The following is a 16,143-nucleotide window of genomic DNA, read 5'->3' as shown; positions in this document are numbered from 1 at the left end:
CATCAGCGTAAAAGGAAGTCAACCTCTGTTAAAAGTAGAGATGTTCTGTTCCAAATTCTGCGTAATGGCCGATACCGATATTGATCTGTTACAATAACACGAATCAGCCCTAATACCACGAATCAGCTAGGGCTGCAACTAACGACTATTTTGGTAGTTGATTAGTCACTGACTATCTTAACTATTAGTCAACTAATCGGAAAATGAAGCGTATTCATCCATCCATCCATTTTCTACCGCTTATTCCCTTTGGGGTCGCGGGGGTGCCAGAGCCTATCTCAGCTACAATCGGGCCAATGAATATGAAGCGTATTCATTGCCTGAAATTTAGCCATCGAGTTTTAAAGTTCATTTTGAGAAATGTTTAGGCATGTGGCAAAGCAAGGCAAAATTAGAGCACAATTTGCACACAAGTTCAAAGAGCTTTACTGAAAATTACAAAAAGGCAAAAATGCTAATTTAAATAATCATAATTCAAATTAAAATCTGAAAATATAATCATCATAAAATCCATCATTATTGAAATTAAAATCAAAGAGTGTAGATAAAATACTTCAGTTGTCATGCGCAGTTAAATAAGTGTTTTCAGCCTGGAGATGAACATTTTCAACATTGAGGCCTGTCTCACATCTTCTGGAAGACTATTCCAGATTTTCGGAGCATAAAAATGAAACACAGTCTCACCATGTTTGGTCCTGACTCTGGGCTCCAGCAGTAGACCACTCCCTGAGATTCTCAGAGCTCGAGATGGTTCATATGGTTGTAACATGTCCCAGATGTATTATGGCACAAGACCACGAAAAGACTTGAACACAAACAGAGCAGTTTTAAAGTCTATTCTCCGACTAGCAGGAAGCCAGTGCACTGGACTAATATGGTGATAATTCCTGGTTCTAGTCAGGACTTGAGCAGCGGCATTCTGAACGTACTGCTGCTGCTTCACAGCTCATGTAGAGAGCCCAGTGAGAAGGCCATTACAGTAATACTATCAATATACAGTAGATGACTATTTGATTCAGAAATATTTATTCATACTAAAACCATACTTGCCAACCCTCCCGTTTTTAGCGGGAGAATCCCGATATTCAGCGCCTCTCCCGACAACCTCCCGGCAGAGATTTTCTCCCGACAAACTCCCGGTATTCAGCCGGAGCTGGAGGCCACGCCCCCTCCAGCTCAATGCGGACCTGAGACTGAGTGGGGACAGCCTGTTCTCACGTCCGCTTTCCCACAAAATAAACAGCTTGCCTGCCCAAAGACGTCATAACATCTAGGGCTTTTATAGAGTGCACAACTGCGCACACAACAAGGAGACGAAGCAGAAGAACGAGGAAATTACAGACATGGCGGTCAAAATGATATACTCATCATGAACGGAGAAGTTAAACAGGACAATACTGCCATCTAATGGATAGCCACTGGAACACTGAAATTCAAGTATTTTTTTTTCTTCTATGTAAATAAAATACAACAAAAAAAAAAATATATATATATAGCTAGAATTCACTGAAAGTCAAGTGTTTTATACATATATATATATATATATATATATATATATATATATATATATATATATATATATATATATATGAAATATATATATATATATATGAAATATATATGAAATACTCGAGTTGGTGAATTCTAGCTGTAAATAACCACGCCCCCAACCACGCCCCCCGCCCCCAAACACCTCCCCCCTCCCCTCCCCCACCCCCACCTCCCGATATTGGAGGTCTCAAGGTTGGCAAGTATGTACTAAAACTGTGCTGCTCATTAGGCTGTTACAAAAATTTAAATAACTATTAAACATTTGACCACTTTTAAGTAAGGACAGATAAAATGTTAAAGGGGCCTTATGACTTGTATACCTACAGTATACTTTTCTTACCTATTGGTACCTGCTGCTGTTCATTTGGGATCTGCATTTTAAATCAAAGCATGGAGGCTTTGCGGAGATTTTGTTAAAACAATCTTGCCTTCCTATCTAATTCCTCCAAACTGTCCATTTAGAATGTTCCCAATTGGTGACTTCACCAGTTGGGAACATTGTCAGCGTTTTATCCATGTATAGTATAAATCTACCCAAAGTGCCTTGTGCGCCTCCGCCATTTTTAAGTTTATGCGCGCGCATCTGTAGTACAGACAACGCAATGGCCAAGGTACGACTTGAAGAAGGAAAATGCTGTTATTGGTTGTATTACCCAACTCGCTCCGAGTCCTGCTCCACGCTCTTCATAAAAAGATGGATTCTCCAAAAAACTACTTTTAATGGCCGGTTCTGTGACTACTCTTTATGGCAATGGAGGAGGCAAAGAAATGATAAGTAATAACATTAGTTGAAACATGTGTGAATGATGCGCTAGCAATGTTAGCTCAATTTGTTGTGTAGCTAGCTTAGCCTTCTACTGTACGACCGTCCTCCGACGAAATAAAGAAGAAATGATACTTTAATTGGATCTGTGCCCGCTAAGAAGAAAAAATACTTTAATTGGATCTGTGCCTGCTATGTTTGGCAATGAACGAGTATGTTGTATAATTAGTTACTATGTTTGCAATGTACCTTATAGCCTTAATCCTCCATTGTTTACAACTCAGAGCAGCCGTGCAACGAAGATATTTACATGATATAGAATAGAAAAGCCTTTTATTGTCAATATACACATGTATACGTCCAGGATCTAGCGTTGGAAAGTTGCAGACTCGGTAGAAGTTTACCGTTAACCTTAGCCAGCCTATAGTTCCAGACTTGTACTTCAGCCGGGTTTCGTTCCTCTCTCTTGTCCGCCTGCACTTTTGCCTCATATTAAAAAACAGTTCTTGTTCAAAACCGGTTCCCAGTGTTCCTTGGAATCGCTTGCCATTTTTTGAAACGATTCCCTTATTGGTTCCTGCGGGTGAGGATGACGTTATTGCGCAACGTGCGTAGTGACATCAGACAGCAACATGGCGGTGCCTTGGCGGAAGAAGCAGTTCGAACCTTGCCGACATTTTACATGAGAAGATTGCAACAGCTCTACTTGTAATAATTCCAAGGTAGTTATTTCATCAAGAGGAGGACATACGAGCAATATGCTGAACCATTTGAACATACAGAATGCAATAATTATAAATGAATGTTGCGTTTTTTAACCGCGCCGATCTAATCCCAGGCAGCAGTAGTCCTCTGGTTTAAATACAACAGGTTCTAATACCACCTATCATGTTAGCGCTTCTACCTGTTAAATTGATATGAAGACCTTCTCATTTAGAGGATTATGAGGAGGCATATTCTGACCGGCTTTGGGGCAGGCAGTAATGGCTCCAGTTCACGTCTGCCGCTAGCATTCACCGCGGCCGGGCAGAGTACCACGCGACGAATGTCACCGAGCAGTGACTAAGTTTGTGGTCAAAGGTATTTTGCCACATAGATGCTCCTTCAGTAGGTGAATATTCAATTGGAAAAGTTGCATGTTTTCCTCCAACCACATTTTCACTCAATCATTATATTACACAGGTGGAACTCATAAATATCGCGTGCAAGTCTTTTCATGTCAGCAATTCAACTTCAAACATGAAGCTATATGGTATAAAATCATTACATGCAAAGAGATATTTCATGCCTTTATTTACAGTAGTGTCGTAAGCCTAAGTATTCATTTAAAATGAGGCAGAGGGTCCATTTACTAGTATATTTAATATATTTGGACCCTGTAACACTACACATAGATTGAATAGTTACACTGTGTGTTAATATAGGAAAATAAAACATTGTACTTTAATCAAGTGATTCCTTGGCGTACCACTAGATAGAGCCCGTGTACCACTAGTGGCATACGTACCACAGTTTGAGAATCCCTGCTGTAAGTAATAAACATCAACATTATATCAAAAGCAAGCTTGAAATATCACATGTTGCATGTTATGAGCCTATGTCGTCATGCTAGTTTCACCGATATATTGCACGGTATATATTCTAGGCCAGAGCTGGGCAAATATTTTGACTTGGGGGCCACATTGAGAGAAAAAAATGCTTCTGGGGGGGCAATGTGTATGTGTGTATTAATTATATACATTAATTCCTTTTTTTCAGGAACACTAATACCAAAAGTCACAATGTCCGTTAGAATTGTAAAAATGTTATGACAGACCACCTAAAAAAGTTTTTTACTGAATGGGACACCCAAAATGTACATTAAAATAAAGAAAGTGGGATTTACAATATTAACTATGAACAAAAAAAACACTGAATATTAACAACATATAAACATCGCTCTTTTTTTACTTCTCAGACCAGCTCCTCGATAGACATCTTTGACAATCAAGGAAAGCACAACAAAAATGTAACAAACAGCAAAATATGAATGCAAAGGGTAGTAAACACCTACAATATGATATATTATCACTTTTATGCAGAAATTTGTTGTAAAAATGTGCTTCCGCATCTGTTCCTGACACATGCGTTTCGGGCGGGCTGCTCTGAAAACACTCTGCTTTGTTCCTCGTCTGAGCTGCTGTACCGTAAAAACTCGTATAACACTCAAATGTGCAGATTTCATCCATTGAAATATTTTCTATAGTTCAAGACTCACGGTAATTTAAAAACAGCGATCCACATCATAATGGCGGCCACAGTTGTGATGTTATAGGTCTAAAAATATTATGTAGAATGTACGGCGGGCTGGATTGAAAATCTTAAAGGCCTACTGAAATGAATTTTTTTTATTTAAACGGCGATAGCAGATCCATTCTATGTGTCATACTTGATCATTTCGCGATATTGCCATATTTTTGCTGAAAGGATTTAGTAGAGAACATCGACGATAAAGTTCACAACTTTTGGTCGCTTTAGGCCTTTAATGGGCCGCATGTGGTCGATGATGACAAAGATTCTTAAACGTTTTACCAAATGTTACATTCTTGTGTAATTTCCACATATATTTACTTTGGTTAAATTCTACAAAAATAGTATTTTTTTAATTTTCAAAAGTTTTTTTTCTGTTCTTTGTGCTTCTTCACACCTCCCTGTTGGCCTTGTAAGGTCATGTTAGCTCTAAACTAAACGATTGATGCAGACCCATATTTTTGTTATCTTTTTTTCCAAATAAGAACCAATAAGAAAACTGATAAAGAACCGTATCGTTAAGCAGAATCAAAAGTGGAATCGGAACCAAAAAAATCTTAGCAATTGGGATATTGTGTTGTAGTGAAAGTCACTCAAAACAGATGGCTGGTGGCGGTCACCGATGTCTATAGTGCACAATAAAAGCAAGAAAGCTAAGGAACTACAAAACATTATCGCCGGGCGGGGGTGAATGCTCACTTGAGCGTGGTGAGGAGAGGTTTATTTGCATCTAACAACGCCACCTCTCAAAACGAATTGTTTTGAAAGGGAGAAAAAATTGCTTGAAAAAAGGTCTTTAGAACAACATCAATGCACATTTTTCACCAAAGAACCACCATTGCATGTTATGTAGACCACAGGGAAGTGTTTTAAATGTACGGAAAATAAATTACAATATGAGCCCTTAAAAAAAAAACAGTATTAATTTAGATCTAAAGAATGGGAAGTCACAATAGTAGTAATAAAAACAAACAAAACAATGCCAAAGCTATCTACTACGTATAATTTCCTAAAAAAATATATATATATATTTTGTGATGATGTGCTTTTTGCATTGAGGGCCAAATACTGAAAAACCAAAAGATGCACTTAGGTATCTGCAAAATTATCAAGACACACAGTATGTTTGTCTTGTATTTGGTTATTAGTGTCAGCATTTCAGCGTTGTAGAAGTGACATTTGTGTCAGTCCAACTGCACTATTTATTAAAGTGTCTTTGAGTTGAAGCTCTCTTCCCTTTTTGACACCATGTTGCATTTGAAGGCCTCGAGCCTGGTACTGTGGTTGTCACCAGACAGTCTGTGGACGCCACATTCCTGCCCAAATTTGAGCAGCTGATCTTGGGGAAGAAGGTGGTCCGCGATACTGACCTGGACCGCTCCCTGGCTGAAGAGCTGTTTGAATGCAGCAAGGAGCTGGGTCAGTTTGAGACGGTCATAGGTGACACCATGTGCACTCTGGACTTCTACGAAGGTCTGCTCGTACCCGTGTCTTAACCGTCATGTCAATTGTGGAATGTGCAATAACGATCATCTTGTGGGGTCGCTCAGGTCAAGGCCGTTTGGATGGAGCTTTCTGCTTGTACACCGAGAAGGAAAAACACGAATACTTGACCAAAGCCCAGGAAGCAGGTGTCTGCAATATTGAAATGGAGTCCACCGTCTTTGCTGCCATGTGCAAACTGGGCAACCTACGAGGTGAGAAAGTACAACCTCAGCAACATTTCATTGCTGTTTGAAAAAGAAAAAAGAAGTAATCTTTAATGGGTTTCTGACATGAAAGCGGCTGTGGTTTGCACTACATTACTGGACCGTCTGAAGAGAGACCAGGTGACAAGCTCTCATGATGTCCTCCACGACTATCAACAGCGCCCTCAGAGACTGGTGGCCTACTACATCAAGAAGCAGCTAAAGGCCAAAGCTCGTAATAGCTGAACGTTGCACTCCTGGTATTAAAAGATTGTTGATTTGTTGAACTTAAATATTTGTATTTATGCAACTTTTTTACGATTCAAGAGTACTCAGCGACGACGATATATGCAAGGCCTTATGTTTTCTATTCTGTTGTAATGTGACATAATAAAAACATACTTGGACATTCTCTTGGGTTTGATCTTAACCCTTGCGTGGTGTTCGGGTCTGTGGGACCCGTTTTCATTTTTTATTAAAAGAAAAATGATACAATTAATTAATTTTTCAAACAGACTCACTGACTTTGGCTCATTTTCTGTGAAGAACATATATCAGAATACATATTTAATGACCACACACCATACACCCCCTACACATTTCTATTACATATAAGATGACCGGGTCCATGGGACCCGGGGCTAATAGAAGTGTGGAAATTGATGTTTTGTGTACCACACACACACAGCAGGCCTAGACAGGAGGAGGACCGAGTGTAGGTACACAGAACATCAGAGGGTCAAATGTGCGAGAAAATGAGAGCAGACAGTGTTGACAAACAATGTTGCAACCTTGTGTGGGAACCGCAGGTGCAGAAACAAAAGAATCCCTGTGGGATGCAGAAACTGGCAGAGAAATTGTCCGTGCAACGTTCATATTGTTGTTACTCAGCCAGCGTATGTGGGTCTGATGGACCCGTTGCATTTTGTGACTTTTGATGCCTCACAATCAAACACTTTTATGTTAAAATACTGAACCGATGTTTTTTGGGATAATCAATCAATCAATGTTTATTTATATAGCCCTAAATCACAAGTGTCTCAAAGGGCTGTACAAGCCACAACGACATCCTCGGTACAGAGCCCACATACGGGCAAGGAAAACTCACCCCAGTGGGACGTCAATGTGAATAACTATGAGAAACCTTGGAGAGGACCGCCCCCCCCCCCCCCCCTCTAGGGGAGACCGAAAGCAATGGATGTCGAGTGGGTCTGACATAATATTGTGAAAGTCCAACACATCAGCGAGAGTCCAGTCCATAGTGGGGCCAGCAGGAACCATCCCGAGCGGAGACGGGTCAGCAGCGTAGAGATGTCCCCATCCGATGCACAGGCTAGCGGTCCACCCCGGGTTGGGAGCAGAGTAGAAAAGAAAAAAGAAACTGCAGATCAACTGGTCTAAAAAGGGAGTCTATTTAAAGACTAGAGTATACAAATGAGTTTTAAGATGAGACTTAAATGCTTCTACTGAGGTAGCATCTCTAACTGTTACCGGGAGGGCATTCCATAGTATTGGAGCCCGAATAGAAAACGCTCTATAGCCCGCAGACTTTTTTTGGGCTCTGGGAATCACTAATAAGCCGGAGTTCTTTGAACGCAGATTTCTTGCCGGGACATATGGTACAATACAATCGGCAAGATAGGCAGGAGCTTGACCGTGTAGTATTTTATACGTAAGTAGTAAAACCTTAAAGTCGCATCTTAAGTGCACAGGAAGCCAGTGCAAGTGAGCCAGTATAGGCGTAATATGATCAAACTTTCTTGTTTTTGTCAAAAGTCTAGCAGCCGCATTTTGTACCAACTGTAATCTTTTAATGCTAGACATAGGGAGGCCCGAAAATAAAACGTTACAGTAATCGAGACGAGATGTAACGAACGCATGGATAATGATCTCAGCATCGCTTGTGGACAAAATGGAACGAATTTTAGCGATATTACGGAGATGAAAGAAGGCCGTTTTAGTAACACTCTTAATGTGTGACTCAAACGAGAGAGTTGGGTCGAAGATAATACCCAGATTCTTTACCGAGTCGCCTTGTTTAATTGTTTGGTTGTCAAATGTTAAGGTGGTATTATTAAATAGATGTCGGTGTTGAGCAGGACCGATAATCAGCATTTCCGTTTTCTTAGCGTTGAGTTGCAAAAAGTTAGCGGACATCCATTGTTTAATTTCATTAAGACACGCCTCCAGCTGACTGCAATCCGGCGTGTTGGTCAGCTTTAGGGGCATGTAGAGTTGGGTGTCATCAGCATAACAGTGAAAGCTAACACCGTATTTGCGTATGATGTCACCTAGCGGCAGCATGTAAATACTAAAGAGTGCAGGGCCAAGAACCGAACCCTGGGGAACTCCGCACGTTACCTTAACGTAGTCCGAGGTCACATTGTTATGGGAGACACACTGCATCCTGTCAGTAAGATAAGAGTTAAACCAAGACAAGTCTAAGTCTGACATCCCAATACGCGTTTTGATACGCTCTAATAAAATATTATGATCAACAGTATCGAAAGCGGCGCTAAGATCAAGAAGTAGCAACATAGATGACGCATCAGAATCCATCGTTAGCAATAGATCATTAGTCATTTTTGCGAGGGCTGTCTCCATAGAGTGATTTGCCCTGAAACCGGATTGAAAAGGTTCACAGAGATTGTAGACGCTAAGTGTTCATTTAGCTGCTGTGCGACAATTTTTTCGAGGATTTTCGAGATAAACGGAAGGTGGGACACCGGCCGGTAGTTTACCAAGAGATCAGGATCGAGGTTAGGTCTTTTGAGTAGAGGATGAATAATCGCTTTTTTGAATGCTAGGGGAACAGTGCCAGAGGAAAGTGATAAGTTTATAATATTTAACACTGATGGACCTAATAATACAAAAAGCTCCTTGATAAGTTTCCCAGGAATTGGGTCAAGTAAACATGTTTGTTTTGTCCCATTTACACATTTTAACAATTCCTCCAATGTTATTTAATCAAAGAGAGAAACTATTTTGGAGGGCGGTATCCGTCGTATATACAGTCGTATCTGTGTTAATAGAACCGAGTTGTAGCTGAGATGCATTGCCTTTAATCTCTTTTCTAATGACTTCAATTTTCTTATTAAAGAAATTCATAAAGTCATCTGCTGAGTGGGTGGAGCTACTGGGAGGAGTCCCTTGTTGGGTTAGCAATGCTACTGTACTAAACAAAAATTTAGGATCATTTTTGTTGATAAGGTAAACATCTGTTCAGTATTTTAACATAAAAGTGTTTGATTGTGAAGCATTAAAGCCACACAGACCCACAAACGCTGGCTGAGTAACAACAATATGAACATTACACAAGGGTTAAAAAGCCATAAACATTGGCTTTAACAGGTGTGGCTGTGGGCAACCTCCCAATCAACTGCGTAGGACTTGTCAGCGGAGTTAATGCTGACTGAGTCGTTTGCTCCTCACCACAATTTTGACATTGGTTCTGTTGTCTGTGTTGTGCAATGTACTTCATAAATGACCTATAGTGGGTCAAGAATCATGTGAGTAACAGGACTGAAAGCAAACGGTGAGTTTTGAGCATAGAATGAGTAAATATACAAGATATAGCCACATGGTATTTATGCTAATAGCATGTTGATATGTCTCTGATGTGCACATCAATCAGTCTGAGGAGTAAAAGTTGGCAATTATTTTTATGTGAACTGTTGCCCAGCGTAACCACTGTGTGGCTAAAGTATCCACAGCCTGTAGAATTGTGGAGCTATGGAGTTGCCGGGAGGCAGCGCATGTTTCTACATCAACATCGGTCTTGATACAGCGCACCTTTGCCCTAAAACGGGCGTACAGCCGGTTTTTGTGAGTATGCAAGCTTGTTACATGAGGGCCCGGCTGTGCAGCCAGCTTGCCTACTGCAGAAGCGCCCGTCTGGCACTCGCCTGCAGCGGAGGTGCTCGCACATGTCCTCGTTATTAGCCGAGAATGTAGAAAATATGTTTCCTCTTGTTAATTTAACCTAAAGTGTTGGTTGCACTTTATTCTAAAAAGATGTGAATGCATTGACCATAATCTGTTGTTTACTTGTTTGTGTCCATAAATCCCTTACAATAAATAACAGGAACATAGGAGACTTCACCTGCAGTGTCCAGTATCCTGCAGTATCTTTTTTACAGTCCTAACGGTGGATTTTTTTTTTTTTTTTTCAAAAACGTTACTGAATCAATTTCAACTTGCTGAACCGTTTTCAATCATCTTGTTCTAAATAAACTAATAATGTCCCAGAATTATACCGGGAACATCAAATTATGAGATGAATCGAATTGTTGCTCAAACTAATTGTTATACACTTAATATATATAGTTTGGGATAAGGAGTAATTAAAGGAATACTTGAAAATTAATGCACAGTTTTTAAAGGGTTTAAATGGGAACTGCACTTTTTTTTTTTTGCCTATCGTTCACAATCATTATGAAAGACATGACGACAAATGTATTTTTTTACATTCTAACTTGTAAATAAACGTAAATAATGAGAGGTCCCCTGTTCCGCCCATAAAACCCAATAACTAACCAACCTAAAAGCGCCAACAATATTAACCAAGTATTAGTCATAATCATGCCTCTCACCTGGATAGTAGAAGGACGAGGATGTAATCTGACATGTTGGTATGACAGCCAATTTAGACCCAGGAACGGCGAGAACCGCACAAAAAGACACTTGCTTCTACTCCCCTTTGTAAGGATTGTGAGTCATTTTTTTATCTAAAAGATTCTATCAGTTGGCATCCTAATAACAGCAGACATAGTACAGTAAGTGATGTTTTATTATGTTTGTTGGCTCTGCTGAAGTCTGCAGTGAGTAATAATCAGTGATGTAGTGGGTGAAGCGAACATTTTTAAAATGAATGCACTACGTATGATTAAAATGTCAAAATAAGTAAATATTAAATTTTACTGTTAATGTGCCTGTTACTACATTACATATATACGTACATCATGTATATAAAACCTTAATGGAGGTGTTTGGATGTTTTAAAGAGCTTTTAGAGGCAGAATAGAGCGACTCTCATATGCTCCATTGTAAGCGGACTTTTGATCACATTTATTTACAATTCAGAATGCATAAAAAAAGAAAAATAGATGTTCTTGTCTTATATAAATGGGTTATACTTGTATAGCGCTTTTCTACCTTCAAGGTCCTCAAAGCGCTTTGACACTATTTCCACATTCACCCATTCACACACTGATGGCGGGAGCTGCCATGCAAGGCCCTAACCACGACCCATCAGGAGCAAGGGTGAAGTGTCTTGCTCAAGGACACAACGGACGTGACGAGGTTTGTAGAAGGTGGGGTTTGAACAAGGAACCCAACTGCGCCACGCCGTCCCCAATTTATAATAGTTGTATATATTTAAAATAGTATACATACAATTATAGTAATAGTATACACTTATAATAGTAGTATACATACCTTTATAGTAGTAGTTTACATTCACTTATAGTAGCAGTTGTATATTCACTAATAATAGTAGTATGTATGCACTTATAGTTATAGTACACGTTTATAGAAGTAATTTACACTTATAATAGTAGTATACTTCCAATTATCTGTCTTGCTCAAGGACACAATGGATGTGACGAGGTTGGTAGAAGGTGGGGATTGAACAAGGAACCCTCAAGTTGCTGGCACGGCCACTCTCCCAACCCCGCCACGCCGTCCCAAGGAGTATAAGGATTGTAGGTAAAATCCCCCCTTCCCCCCAAAAATGCAGTTCTCCTTCAAATGGTTGGATTTCATTGTAATAGTCTTATTTAAAGAAGCAGTGAGCATGGCAACCAACGGTATTTGTCCACTTATCAATGTACTTTATTGGATGTTTATATTATATCTGATAAATATGCAATCATATATTTGCAACTCTTGGGCAACCGTTAATTGTACTGCAGATGTGGCAGAAAGACACCTGCATTAGAATGACACTTTATACAAACATTAGGTGAACATCCATCCACTCATTTTTGACCGCTTGTCCCTCTCAGGATCACCGGAGCCTATCACAGCTGCATTTGGCGCGGTACACTGTGGACAAGTCGCCACCTCATCGCAGAGTCAACAGATAGACAACATTCACACTCACATTGACACACTATAATTAGGTAGACAAGCATTACCCATGAACAGGGACACCAACCACAGTTACGGTGTCACGGTTGACAGAGATAACACAAAAAAAAGACAACACACCAAAGTTGACATGGGCAGATGAACTGTAAAAAGGGATGTAGAAAATGAAAACACTGAAGCCTGAGATCTAATTCAAAGCAGCTTCCAGCAGGCACAAGACATTAAAACAACGTTGTTGAGAACTTATTGAATTAGGTCCGGACGTTGAGAAACTCAAACCTAACGTTGAATTAACATGCTTTTTGACAACGTTTAATCAATGTTGGGCTCTGGTGTTGATTTGACCATTGAAATTTGGTCATTTCCAAACCAATATCCTACAACACAAATACAACGTTGAAACAACATACCTTTTGACGACGTTTATCCAATGTTAGGTTGTGACGTTGATTTTGACCATTGAAATTTGGTCATTTCCCAACCAACAACGTGGATCTAACGATGGCCATCAACCTTGTCTCAATATACTAAGATGTGTATTTCGCAATGTTGTGAATGTGAGTGTGAATGTTGTCTGTCTATCTGTGTTGGCCCTGCGATGAGGTGGCGACTTGTCCAGGGTGTACCTCGGCTTCCGCCCGAATGCAGCTGAGATAGGCTCCAGCACGGCCCGCGACCCCGAAAGGGACAAGCGGTAGAAAATGGATGGAAGGACAGATGTTTCAAAGTCACTTTTAAAGGACGTGTGTGTATAATCAACGTGGTATCTATGTCTTGTGCCTGCTGGGCTGCCTCCTTCATACTTGGAGTGATGCATGCTGGGAAGAAGGAAGTAGAGGGGAAAGCTAAGTGACACGACCATAGACATCTTATAAGTAGACGAAGCATCAACCGCTACTTACTATTGGCGCTGACGAGACGCAGGGCCGCCATCTTGGAGTGGTGATCCGCTCCACTCAGTGCAATACATTTGGCAGAAGCAATGAACATTTAATTCATCTTACCTCACTGAATACCACTGATTTTCACGTGTTTTTTTGTCATACGTGTAGCTATGATGAAGGACACATGTTTTATTATTCATAGTTTGCTTAACAGTAATAGAAAATTCTTATATGCTATAAGTGACCCAGACGTCCAAGATCAAAACTGGGAATATAATACCAGAGAAGGGGGGAAAAAACGGTCAACTATTTTTAAATTTAAGACACAATATGATTAGGTTATATATTCATGCGTATATCCTACATAAAAATTGAGTTGGAAAGCTAAACTAAATTTAGACTTGTATAATACTGTATAGCCACTGTCCATTGATTGTCTAGTTAGCTAACATACACAATATGGACTGTGGTCCTAACTTTTACCCCTGTTGGCTTTTACAATCTTTATCTTCATAATTTATTTCAACTTTATGTTATTCAAGTATGACATTTTAAAATTCAATTAATTTCGTTGACAAGCAATCCTATTATGGTCATACTCTTGTTTGCTAGCGGCTAGGATTTCAGTACTATTGAAGATCTTTGCTCCTTCTCAACTCTGTGGTAATATTTTTTTCACAAAATACAACCAATAGTACGTTAATGTTAAATCCCCCGATTCCTATTTTCAACAGTCCGCTCATTTGAGCAGGAAAACGCTGAACACCAGCCCGGGATCTTTGTTTTCTACCTGTCAATCAATGGTAATCAAAAAGGTCAACTAACGAACGAGATTTCTCTACAGAATCTCCTCTCTGGTCAACAAAAGCACCATAAAGATTCTAGCGGGAACTCTCGTTCAACCCTTTTTCGATTACGCATGCACCTCCTGGTACCCTAGCACCTCCAAATCCCTCAAATCTAGACTCCAAACATCCCAGAACAAGCTAGTCAGATTACTTCTAGACCTCCACCCCAGATCACACCTCACTCCTACCCACTTCTCCAAAGTGGGCTGGCTCAGGGTGGAGGACAGAGTAAAACAACTTGCACTGAGCCTAGTCTCTAAAATCTGCTACACCTCCCTGATACCGAAGTACATGTCAAACTACTTCCTTAACGTAAATGACTGCCATAACTACAACACCAGGGGGAGCTCCACTAACCACGTTAAACCCAGATTCCGAACTAACAAAGGTCTTAACTCATTATCTTTCTATGCCACATCAATGTGGAATGCACTCCCAACAGGTGTAAAAGAAAGGGCATCTCTATCCTCCTTCAAAACCACACTAAAAGAACACCTCCAGGCAACTACAACCCTAAACTAACACCCTCCCTTCCACATAATACCTCTTCGGATTGTAAATAATCAAATGTAAACACTTTTTCTTATACTTTCTGATCCCTCTCTCTATGTCCACTACTTGCTGTACATATCCTACCAAGTCAGACCTACACTGTTTCAATGTCCATTTCTCTGATGATGCAATTGTTGATGCTGATTGTTGATGACTGAAGTGTTGATACCAACCAAACCTACCCCCCCCCCTCCATATCCCACACCCCGGATTGTAAATAATGTAAATAATTCAATGTATATACTCTGATGATTATCTTGTGTGATGACTGTATTATGATGTTAGTATATATTTGATAGTATATATCTGTATCATGAATCAATTTAAGTGGACCCCGACTTAAACAAGTTGAAAAACTTATTCGGGTGTTACCATTTAGTGGTCAATTGTACGGAATATGGACTTCACTGTGCAATCTACTAATAAAAGTTTCAATCAATCAAAAACTGTCAGTTTAGGCCAGGGGTGTCCAAACTTTTTCCACTGAGGGCCGCACACGAAAAAATTAAAGCATGTGGGGGCCATTTTGATATTTTTCATTTTTAAACCATAACAAAATATATGAATTTTTTTTATTTATTTTACCTTTAGGAGTCCCGGGGACCATAAAGGGTCTCAGTCATTAAAATGTTAAAAATAGGTCAAATTATTATTTTTTTGTTATTATTTAACGCTTACAGTAAATCTCTATATCAACTTCAAGTTGATATAAAGTAATAAAAAATAAAAAATAAAAAGGTTTTATGGCTTTTCTGTCAAAAACAACTTTGTTTTTTTTATAGTAAAACTGAAATATGCAGTATTTAGTAATTAGAGCCCTAAAAGATCAATAATGCAGGACACCATTGATTTTAATTATTTAATGTTTTTGAGTAATCACGGTGAAAAGATAAATAAAATACCACTAAATATATTTGGGATCCAAAAGGTGCCCCACTCATAAAGTGATACATTTTTATTAGGTTTTTCTTTTACTTTCAACACTTAAGTTACGAGATCAACTTCAGATATATCTGTCGATTTTACGTTTGAACTAGCTTTTGTCAAAGAAAACTCTGATGTTTTTATATGGCAACTACACAATATATGCAATATTTACCACATAAAACATTTTAAAGTGAAATATTTGAAGTAATTGGAGCCTTAAAAATAATTCATTATAACATGGATTTTTTGTCATTTTTTTTTTTGGAGCAATGGCAAAAATAAATAAACAAAGAAAGACAAAAGAAAAAACAAAACAGCCTGCATGGCAGCTTTGTGTCAAGTGTCAACGTTGCAACTTTTTCTCGTTAGATTTAATCTCATTCCACTTTTTGTAATGTTCTTTTTTATTTTTGCAATAGCATTTCCAGAATGTGTGGCGGGCCGGTAAACAATTAGCTGCGGGCCGCAAATGGCCCCCGGGCCGCACTTTGGACACCCCTGAACGGCTGCTCGCCGGCTCCTCATCACCACTTCAAGATGGCGGCCGAATT

General features: G+C 39.5%; 1 protein-coding gene across 11 annotated transcripts in view; it reads left to right on the top strand.

The window, feature by feature from the left end:
- Positions 1-6,738, top strand: part of upp1 (uridine phosphorylase 1) — a 35,612-nt gene extending 28,874 nt beyond the window's left edge. For 8 of the 11 annotated variants that reach the window (XM_062062956.1, XM_062062958.1, XM_062062961.1 and 5 more), the window contains 3 exons: positions 5,867-6,076; positions 6,154-6,300; positions 6,386-6,737. In XM_062062956.1, coding sequence (XP_061918940.1) covers positions 5,867-6,076; positions 6,154-6,300; positions 6,386-6,537 — 509 coding nt within the window. In that variant the 3' untranslated portion in view covers positions 6,538-6,737. Of the gene's footprint in view, positions 1-5,866; positions 6,077-6,153; positions 6,301-6,385 lie in introns of all 11 variants that reach the window. The other 3 variants (XM_062062954.1, XM_062062955.1, XM_062062963.1) reach the window with 2 other exon arrangements.
- Positions 6,739-16,143: the final 9,405 nt, after the last annotated feature.

This window comes from Entelurus aequoreus, linkage group LG11 (assembly GCF_033978785.1).
Source record: "Entelurus aequoreus isolate RoL-2023_Sb linkage group LG11, RoL_Eaeq_v1.1, whole genome shotgun sequence".
Lineage (NCBI taxonomy): Eukaryota > Metazoa > Chordata > Actinopteri > Syngnathiformes > Syngnathidae > Entelurus > Entelurus aequoreus.
Note: the sequence above shows the minus strand (reverse complement) of the source record. Positions and strands in the feature narration are given on the sequence as shown.